At 35.6% G+C, this 11,149-nt stretch overlaps 1 protein-coding gene and 1 long non-coding RNA gene across 2 annotated transcripts; both read left to right on the forward strand.

The window, feature by feature from the left end:
* The first annotated feature begins 2,450 nt into the window (after positions 1-2,450).
* On the forward strand, positions 2,451-3,176 carry LOC141656211 (uncharacterized). The gene is made up of 3 exons (XR_012548426.1): positions 2,451-2,482; positions 2,566-2,665; positions 3,058-3,176. It is a non-coding gene; the product is annotated as an uncharacterized LOC141656211 (long non-coding RNA).
* A 6,657-nt stretch (positions 3,177-9,833) lies between these two features.
* On the forward strand, positions 9,834-10,843 carry LOC141655702 (uncharacterized). Its single transcript, XM_074462768.1, has 2 exons — positions 9,834-10,272; positions 10,374-10,843. The coding sequence occupies exons 1-2, from the start codon at positions 9,834-9,836 to the stop codon at positions 10,841-10,843; spliced, it is 909 nt and encodes a 302-aa protein (XP_074318869.1).
* The last annotated feature ends 306 nt before the right edge of the window (positions 10,844-11,149 follow it).

An 11,149-nucleotide genomic window follows, 5' to 3' on the forward strand; every position in this document is an offset into this window, starting at 1 on the left:
AACATAAGGTACTCTAGGTTTTGTTCTAACAAAAGTAGCTCTAGGACTAGTACCTTCATGAGATGCTCTAGGTTTAGAGTTATGAACTTTAGGCTTGAATGTATGCTTTCGATTCTCATTTATTTTGTTTGATTTTGAAGGAACAGATGAGTAATCAAAAGCCATATCATAAGTCCATCTAAACTCATTATTGCGTTCTTCATTGTCCTTAGGTTCATCTATAGTAGAGACATCATCTTCCACTATGAAATCACAAGTCTTAACAGTTTCAACATTCTTTTTCTTATCCCAAGCAAGTTTGACACAATTGACTTGAATATGCCCAGTAGAACCACAGTAATTGCAAATCAAGTATTCTGGAAGATTAACATATTTTCTTTTTCTGAAATCGTGATCAGAAGGATTAGATTTGCATTTATCATGGTCTCTACGGCTATAACATTCATGACCAAGTCCCATCTTCATGTTATTATCGATTGTTCGAAGGAAGTTTAAAACCTTTGTGCTTCCTTCCCACTTATCATGAACTTTTCGTGCATGTAAAAGTAATTCTTTCAAGGACTCAATTTCTTTTTCACATTTTGAATGATCTACACTTGAATCCTTGGAAGAGTTACCTTTCTCAAAGTCTTCACGAAATTTATCAAAACGTTCATTCAAGACACGTTTCTCATTTTCATGTTGTTTCTTAAGTTTGGACATACTACCACTAGTTTCTTCCAATTGCTTAGAGAGAAATACAATTTCTCTCTTGTGTTCGGAAACCATACTATCTTTGCCATTAAGCTCATCTTTTAAAATCTCATTGACTTTCTTCAACTCAGAAGTTATAGCATCACTAGCTGTAACTTTAGCTTAAAGATGCTTAATGTTGAGTTTAAGCTCTGAAGTTATGGCATCACTAGCCTTAACTTTTGATTCAAGAGCGTTTTTCTCAGCATTTGTCTTGTCTGAAGTTATAGCTGAAGTAGCCATAACTTTAGATTTGAGCTTTTTGGCTTTAGCTTTCAGAAGTTGGTTTTCCTCAGCAATATCTAAAATCTGTTTCTTAAGGTCTTTTAACTCTAGACTTTGTTCATGACAATGATCAAGGGTTTGTTCAAAGGTCTTAATTAAAGCACTCTTAGAAAATTTATTAACTTGCTTTTTAAGTTCAAGAAGACGTACCTCTTCATCCTCTGAATCTGAATCTGAATTTCCAACAAGACACATATCAGCTTTTGAAGCATTACTTTCACTGTCGCTGTCGGAGAATAGGTCAAGACTAACGCTGCTTAGGCAAAGATTGACAGATTCTTCTTCATCTTCGGATTCGCCATCTTCAGAGTCCAAGTCTCCCCAACAGTATGCCATCATAACTTGCTTGAATTCTCTCTTTGTTTTGTCACGTTGATTTTTGTCTTTAATTTTCTTCCATGTAGGGCAATCTTTGATCATGTGATCATTATCACCACACTTGAAGCATCCACGATTAGAGAAAGACCCTTTTGACTCAAAAGTTTTCTTCGGAGTTTGCTTTGATTTGTTATATGTCTTATTTTGATTTTGAAAGAAAGGCTTTTTCCTAAGACGTTTAACAAACAATACAGTTTTATCTTCAATATCTGAAGAATTATCAATCTTGCTAGACTCAGCTTGTAAGGCCATCTTTTTGCTTGTGCCAACTTCCTCCTCATCCTGATTCGGAGTAATCTCGTGAGCCATTAAGGTTCCGAGTAGCTCCTGATAGGATAATGAAGTTAGGTCCTTACATTCTTCTATGACAGATACTTTATGTCTCCATCTCATGAGACATACTTCGAGTATCTTTCTAGCAATTTCCTCGGAGTCAAAAGTTCTTCCTAAATTCTTTAGCTCATTGATGATGCTAGAAAAGCGAGAGGACATGCTATCAACTGACTCGTTTTGCTCCATGGCAAACAGCTCGTATTTTCGCATTAGTAATGCCATACGTTGCTTTTTGACAACAGTGGTTCCCTCATAGGCTAATTCTAGACCATCCCATATTTCCTTGGCAGATGAACTGGTTGAGAAACGATCGAATTCAGTAGTAATCATACCGTTTTGCAATAAGCTTATTGCTTTTGAATTCTTCTCGGCCTTTTTATAATCCGCCTCAATATAGTCTTCTTCTTTCTTTTCGACGGTAGTGCCATTACTGGTTGTAAGTAAGATCTTATTCGGACCATTCTTGATAATCAACCAACACTCCCAGTCATTTCCCTTAATGAAGTGGGTCATCATATTTTTCCATAAACCATAGTTCTTCCCATTGAATATAGGACACTTTAGGTGTTTGGAATCCATTTGATAAAAAATAAATGCAGCGGAAAAAAGATAAATAGACGCAAAAAAAAATCGGACTCTAGCCGTTAGGCTTATCAAGAGCACGAGGCTCTGATACCAATTGAGGAGTCTATTGATCGAATACGAAAGGGGGGGGGGGGTGAATTAAGTAAGTATGACAAGAGAGAGCAAGATTGTAAGCTGCTTAAAGTTATAAGTTCTCTTGATAATGGTAGCAATGATTTGAACTATATTTGACTCTCAGTTGGAATTCTGCAGGTTTCTAAGAACCATAAGTCACCTTTCCTATTGTCGGTTGTAAAGTAGCAGATGGCTATGGAACTATGCTCGTAGTGATTTCTATCTTAAACTTGTACAGGTGACTGACTTATGTTTTAATACACAACTAATGCGCTATTGAGTCCGTTTAATATCTGTTAAGCTATTTCTCTTTTCACAATTTGATAGATGTTTGATGATTCTTTGTTATTAAGGACTATGACTGTAAGCTCTTGGAAAATCATTGTTGTATTGTTGTTGAAGTTACTTTGGAGTTTGACTCACTTTTGTAGTGCCGAGTCATTTCAATAATTTTTCCAAGCAATTTTGTTGGGAAACTGACCCTTCAAATACAAGAATGTGAGGGGTGCAAGCTAAAAAATTGATGATTCGATTCTCCTACTGATTCTGACAGCTTATTATCTGCAGTTCATACTACTTAAAATTCTTCTGTGAAGTCCAATATGTTTTTTTTTGTCTGTTTTTTGTCAGGCATGGAGAGACATGAATTGTGCCTAAGAAATTGTTGATATGTGAAATCAATTTGAATGATGCTACTTGGAGAAAATTTGTAGCTTTACCTTTTGCATCAGAGAAAATTTATTTTTTTAGCAAAGTATTGATATTAATTTGTAATGTTAGTTGTATGATAAACACTGGTTTTGTAATTAATTATTATTATCTTAATTAAAGAATTTACATTTATAATAAATCATATTTTTGTAAATAATTTTTTTTTGTACAATTTTAATTGAGAAAAGGCTACGGTTGTTAAAAGAGAACCGTAGCCTAAAGTGACATATGGCTACGGTTTAATCTTAATAACCGTAGCCATAAGTCACTTTAGGCTACGGTTCATATTAATAACCGTAGCCATAAGTCACTTTAGGCTACGGTTCTTGACCGTAGCCATAACTACTTGATCTAAGGCAACGCCCCGATTTACTACGGTCGAGGAACCGTAGCCAAAAGTCGTTTTTAACCGTAGCTAAAAACCATTTCTGTACTAGTGAGTATTAAAAACGATGACCGCTTTTTCGAAATATATGATATAAAATAATTATTTGATTTTATTGATTAAAATCAACTAATTAAATTAATAATAATAAATGCAAAATCGAAATAACAATAATAAAGAGAGAGAGAGAGAAAGAGAGACACACAGGATTTTGAAGTGGTTCAGTTTCACAAGTCGAAACCTACGTCCACTATTCTCGATTAATAATTTTTAGTACCTTTCTCCGGATTACAAAAATTATCAATCCACTCGTATAATCAACTATATGATTATAACTCAGATTGAGTATCGCTAAATATTCTAGGTTGCTCTTACGTTAATAAGAAAAGTACAACGATAAATACTAATCTCACGTTATGCGAGTGAGTACAATATCTTGTGTACTTAGTATCCTATAACGATTTTACTTCGAGTGATTGACAAATTTGATGCGCAATTTTTGTATAAGCAAATTGGAAAATAAGAATTGAAACTCAAAGAATTTTGCTTAAAATATTTTTCTCTAAAAGTGTAGATGTGTGTGTCAACTTTTATTGTTGAATGAATGAGAGTATTTATAGTAGAAGAGAATTAGGGTTAGGAATATTCTGGAATTAGGGCATAGGAATGTTTTGGAAGAATAAATCCCTAAACAACTTGATGAACAAGTAAGAAGCAAAGGAAGAGGGAGTTTGGCCTCCTAGGGATTCGGCCTCCCTAGGGTTTCGGCCTCCCCAGGGTTCGGCCACCTAGGGTTCGGCCACCTAGGGTTTGGCCGGCCTCTAGGCCTCCTTCGGTCCACTTCTTGCTTCTATAGCCCACAACAAATCGAGATAGAATTTTAGTTAAAGCCCTAGGTTGCATGACGATATAAATATCGTGTTACAAACCAATAGTTTATTTAACTTAAATTCTTATTAATTAATTCCAATTAAAATAAATACTCTCTTATTTTATAAATCACTAAAAATATATTTTCCAAAAATTAACGCATCATTTTTGTCTAGCAATGAAGTTATGGCTATTAGGTCATAACTTCACTAACCTTTAAATCAAACAAAGTAAAACCATTACCGAATGACGACCTATACTATCTAATCTTCAGTAGATCTTCAGTAAACGAATCGTCTCTTCACAAGTCTCTCATCTTGAGTCTTGTGGTTGATTTCTGATCTTGATCTTGCTTGAATACATTGATCAAGTATATTTGAAGTTGTACCTTCTTGGTCCAAACTTCAAGCTTGCGTCATTGTATTTGTTCCTTTCTATATTAAGACTTAAGCACACAATTACACGCATATGTTTATAATATTAAGTCCACATACAAATCATTACTGTCATTATCAAAACAATTAATAAGGACTAAAGGTCCAACAGTGGTCATCGTCCTAAGATTCCCAGTGTTCTTCTTCAAGGCTATGTTCGCAACACCACTGCTTCTGTTCCCTCGTCGCTTCCATCTTCATCGTCATCTTCTTCTTGAGGTACGCGTTTTCCTATTTCTAATTACGTCAACTGTGATCGGTTTTCTTCTCGACATCGTTTATTTTTAGCAGCTGTAACTTCTGGTCACGAACCTCGTTCCTTTCGTGAGGCAATGGACGATGCTAACTGGAGGCATGCCATGAAGGTTGAGATTGATGCACTTGAAAATAATCACACCTGGACTGTTGAGACACTACCTCCGGGAAAGAAAGCTATCGGTTGTAAATGGGTGTACCGGATCAAATATAATTCTGATGGTACGGTTGAACGATATAAAGCACGCCTTGTTATATTGGGTAATATGCAAGTATAGGGGATTGATTATCATGAGACTTTTGCCCCGACTGTAAAACTTGTCATGGTCCGGACACTTCTCACTGTTGCCGCTGCTAAAAATTGGGAGCTTCACCAGATGGACGTTCATAACGCTTTTCTATACGGTGATTTAATGGAAGAAATCTATATGCGCTTTCCTCCCAGTTTTGAGCATTCAGTGCCTAACAAAGTATGCCGTCTTCGTAAGTCTCTTTATGGCTTGCGTCAAGCTCCTCGGTGTTGGTATGCTAAGTTGGCTACTGCTTTACATTCTTATGGTTTTCTTCAGTGTTCTTTTGATCATTCATTATTTTCTTTCAATAAGTCTAATATTGAAATTCACTTATTGGTATACGTCGATGATCTCGTCATTACGGGAAATAATTCTGACGCCATTCGGAAATTTAAGACTTATTTAAGTCAATATTTTTACATGAAGGACTTAGTCCTCTTAAATACTTCCTTGGGATCGAGGTTGCTCGTAATAAATCGGGTCTTTTTATTTCTCAACGCAAATATGCGTTAGATATTCTTACGGAGGCTGGGCTCTTAGGTGCTAAACCCGTTTCTGTTCCAATGGAACCAGGCCATAAGCTAGCCTTGGCCACGGGTGAATTTCTCAAGGATCCACTTCGCTATCGTCGTCTTGTTGGTCGCCTTGTGTATCTTACTCTTACACGCCCTGAACTTTGTTATTCCGTGCATATTCTTGCACAGTTTATGGCTGCTCCTCGTCTTGAACATTGGGCTGCGGCACTCAATGTTGTTTGTTATTTAAAGCAAAGTCCTGGTCATGGTCTTTTTCTTTCCGCTGCGAATGATCTTCAGTTACGTGCTTATTGTGACTCCGATTATGCTAGTTGTCCTTTGAGTCGTCGCTCGTTAACTGCCTATCTCGTTTTTCTTGGGTCTTCGCCTATATCATGGTAGACAAAGAAGCAAAATACGGTATCCCTCTCTTCTTCTGAAGCGGAATACCGCGCTATGGCCTATGCCACACGTGAAATCAAGTGGTTACGTGGTTTGTTGATGACTTTGGGTGTTACATCTTCCGCCCCTCTTTCGCTATTTTGTGACAATCAATCTGCTCTTCATCTTGCAAAAAATCCTGTGTTTCATGAACGTACCAAACATATTGAGGTCGATTGCCATTTTGTTCGTGATAAGATACTACGTGGTGTGGTTCGTCCTGCTTACGTTTCTACTACCGACCAGTTGGTAGATATTTTTACTAAGGCTTTACCTCGTCCTATATTCGATGGTCTTCTCTCCAAGTTGGGCATTTCCGACCTCCATGCTCCACCTTGAGGGGGGGGTAATAGGAATATTGCGATAGAATTCCGATATTGTGCATATTGTATGATATTGCTTTCACACCCGGTTTTGGTAAAACTTGTACATTAGGTTGTATGTAATTTATTTGTTTCCTTATTTCCATAGACCATAGCATTGTATAAATGTAACAATTGTTTGGTTGAATGAAAACACAACAATATTTTCCCAAATATCAATTCTTACAGCTAGCAAAAATGCGCCTATATAAAATCTTGAATTACTTTGACGTAATTGGGTTGGGTGGGAGTATTATTTTTGTCACAAAGAAAATAGGGAAGCAAACCCGAATAATCGAATAAGGAAATAGAGAAAAATATATTGAATATGAAGAAGTATTATTTTTGCCACAAAGATTAAGAAAAAAAAAGATAGATAAATTTGGACCACACAAATCACATAACCCCACATATACATAAAAGATTGCCTTGATTAATATACCCAAATAGATCAGTATTAACTAGGAGTCTAGGACAGAGGAAGTACTAAATACTCCTACCCACGTAATGTTGACTGTTGACCTATGGGATTGAATTGAGACGAATATTTGAAGGAAACTCTAGACGACATTTAGTTTGTGATTAATCACGCTTGCTAAACCAATTATTTATAACCTAATGTGGTGCTTTTTATGTTAAATATATGATATTGCTAGTAACTTAAGAAATCTTTACAAAGTTGTTTCTTTTTAATATGCATCCCATATTTATTACCATGCATCCTTTTAAAAGAATCCTCTCCATTTTCTTCTCTCTTGTCCATTTACTCTCACATTTCTATATTACATTAGTATTATTTCTCATTTATCTCATCAACTACTTGCACAGGTTGATCGTTATAAAATATAATCAGACCATTGAAAGAAAGTGGAAGGAAATAGAGAGACGAAAAAATATAGATGATCTAAATTGCATGCACCCCATACCCACGTAATGTTGACTTATGGGATTGCATTGAGAAGAATATTTGAAGGAAACTCTAGATGATTTAGTGTTGTCAATTATCTGAATGAAAGAAGAATCTATGGTGACAAATAAACCCATAGATATTGGTATAACCCAATAGAAAAGCGCAAAACGAAAAGCATTGCCAAGAAAGGTACTCCGTATCTTCTTGCCTCTTGGTCCATAGGCCACACCACTCTTTCCACTTCTTAATTTATATTCCCACTCGTCCCTTTTGCGTAACAAATTTGCCAAGTATTCTATATAAGATTAATTTTTCAACATTAAAGTTTATTTATTATCCTTGTAGTAATGTACTGCAATATAAGGCTATCTCAAGCCTTATGTCAAAACTTAAATGTCTAAAGCTTGAATAGTGAGTAGATATCCTTGTAGTAATGTACTGCAATATACATACTTAAATCACATCTTAGTTAAAGTCATGAGTTGTGATATTCATGACCTGAGTTCAAACCCATTCAACATTATATTTACCCTTACACCTCCCTTCACACACAAGAAAAAGAAATATTATTACTTAGATTTGAAAGCTCCCAAAATACAAACTCGGGACATTAGCATTATTAAGCTCTAATATCATGTGAGAGAACCATCTGAGTCAAAATACTTAAGCTGAAAATTGAAACTCAATCAATACTTTTATACCTAAATAATATAATATAACAGATTATTTTACATCCTAGTCCTAGACTCATAGTGAATTAAAATAATCTTTTCATTACTACTACTTGCGAGAATTGAATTGTTCTAAACTTGGAATCTCCCATTAGCTGAAATGTACAATAATGTGGTACGGAAAATACTTGTATTCTTCGGGAGGACGTTTTCCTTACACTCAAAGGAGGAAGACCAAAATAAAAATGAGGAGGATGGTCACAAGTATTTCTCAATGTGATACACCCAATGCATCAATCTCTAAGTAGTATATGTAAGACAAAATCTTAGTTATGGTAAATGCATCTAAAGCAATTAAAATAAAAGGAGTTTTTTTTCCTTAAATATAAGATGTACAATAATGTCATAAATTTGAGTATAAGAACTCATCCAAGTGGGAAGTCGGAGGTTCTTTTGAAAATTTCTTCTATAATTGTTAATATTAGAACTAAACATCCTTTAATTAGGAAAATAAAGTATATTCATTATTTTCGTGAGTTAATAAAGTAGCGCCTTACACCTAATTTAAGGCATTAACTTTCACTATTCTTCCTCATCTAGAAATATGTTTGGCCCAAACCCATTACTAATCACCTCTAATTTGTGGGGGTCACAATTCAATGTTGAGAACGTGAGACCTACCATCTACTTATACCAACTTACTTTCTTATTTTTTTTTGTGCAAAAGGTAAGTAGAGCCGTAGAGCAATTTCAAAAAATCGGAGGGAGTAATAAGAAAGTTGAGATGAAGTACTGATGAAGAGGAAGGCCCTGTTCTTTTGGACTGAAACTTATCTGATCTGAATCGAATCAACTTATAGGATCTCGAATCGAATCGAATCAACTTATAGGATCTCGAATCAACTTATTGGATCTCGAATCGAATCGAACTTATAGGATCTCGAATCGAATCAACTTATAGGATCTCGAATCGAACTTATAGGATCTCGAATCGAATCAACTTAACTTATAGGATCCGAAGTTAACTTAAATTAAGTGAGGTATAGGATCTCGAATCAACTTATAGGATTCGAATCGAATCGAATCAACTTATAGGATTCGAATCAACTTATAAGATCTCGAATCGAATCAACTTATAGGATCTCGAATCGAATCGAACTTATTGGATCTCGAATCAACTTATAGGATCTCGAATCGAATCGAATCGAACTTATAGGATCTGAAGTGAACTTAAATTAAGTGACTTGAAGTCCAAAAGAACAGGGCCGAAGTGAACCTCAAGAGATAAAAAGTTGGACCCAAGTCCCACAAGGCCACAACCCACGTGGTATATTCTAAACATGACGCATATTATTTCCTCTTACAAATAACCCAAATAGAGGAGAGAAGGAAGTACATGGGGTGCCCCACCTTGTCTCCTCTATCCGTTTTGTGAGTGGCCTTGTGGGACTTGGGTCCAACAATACTTATTTTAATCATCTTACCCCACAACAATACTTGATTTTGCGGCCTTGGATATCTCTGGAAGTAATTATTCTGAATGGGTGTTAGATGTCGAGATGTATCTTAAGTCTTATGCCCTTGGTGATGCTATTAAAGATGGGAATACAGCATCCGAACAAAATAAGGCCAAGGCCCTAATTTTTCTCCGTCGTCACCTCCATGAGGGACTCAAATATGAATATTTGACTGTGAAAGATCCTTTGATCTTATGGCAAAATCTGAAAGAAAGGTATGACCATCTTACAACAGTAATTCTTCCTAAAGCAAAATTTGACTGGATTCACCTAAGGTTACAGGATTTCAAATCCGTTATTGAGTATAACTCAGCCATGCACAGAATCGCTTCACAGTTAACTTTGTGTGGAGAAAAGATATCTGATGCAGATATGTTGGAAAAAACATATCGACTTTTCATAGTTCACAATTCTTTGCTTTCACGCAGATATCGTCGAGAGGATTTAAAAAATACTCGAACTAGTTTCATGCTTATTGGTGGTGAGCAAAATAATCAAATCTGTTAAAAAACCACCGATCCGTCCCTATCGGCACCGATCCATTCCCAGTGAATGCGACGCTTTTAAGTCCATTCCATATAGAGAATGCGACAAATAAATATTCGGGTCACACTAGAGGTAGTGGCCCTGGACGTGGACGTGGACGAGGACGAAACAATTTTCGTGGTGGTAGAGGTGGAAAATTTAAAAGATCGTATTCTCACCGAAAGGGGGAACCAAAAGATCGTCCACATGATAAGATAAAGAAAACTGGTGAAAATCCATGTCACCGTTGTGGTAGTACAGGACATTGGATTAATACTTGTCGTACGCCGCAACATCTTGTTGATCTTTACAAGCAGTCTCAAAAAAATAATAAAGGGAAGAATATTGAAGCAAATTTTGCTGCTGAGCATGAAAATTTTGAGACGAATTATGCTGATGGTGATAACAATCTACCTTTCGTATCTGGCAAATTTAAGCATTTGGACATCTCAGATTTCATGACCTTTGATCCTAATGGAGAAATTGGCCCTTTGATTGGCAATGGAAGTGTCCCGAAATTGGACTAAATTTATTTGTATTACTTAAGTTATTTATTTTCATTAAATTTAGCTACTAGTCGTTTTTTTGTTTTCGGATATTATCAAGTATGTTTGTTAAGTTTATTTTATGGACACTACTAATCCTTATTTATGATAATTAAATTTTTAATTTAGTTACAATCTTCCAACTTTCATTTTCTTATTAATAATTATGTCCGTACAACACCCCTAAAATTATGTCCGTACAAGTCGCGTCGTTATCACCATATTAGTGCACTAATAATTCTACGTCACTAGTAACTTTATACGTAATATATAATATGATCAAAAAAA

This window comes from Silene latifolia, chromosome 5, assembly GCF_048544455.1.
Source record: "Silene latifolia isolate original U9 population chromosome 5, ASM4854445v1, whole genome shotgun sequence".
NCBI classification, from domain to species: Eukaryota; Viridiplantae; Streptophyta; class Magnoliopsida; order Caryophyllales; family Caryophyllaceae; genus Silene; species Silene latifolia.

Excerpts from the sequence above, each read along its gene's own strand:
- LOC141655702 (XM_074462768.1), top strand. The coding sequence starts at position 9,834 with ATGTATCTTAAGTCTTATGCCCTTGGTGATGCTATTAAAGATGGGAAT. Across the intron at positions 10,273-10,373 it reads TAGTTTCATGCTTATTGGTG|AGAATGCGACAAATAAATAT; the intron begins GTGAGCAAAATA and ends CATTCCATATAG.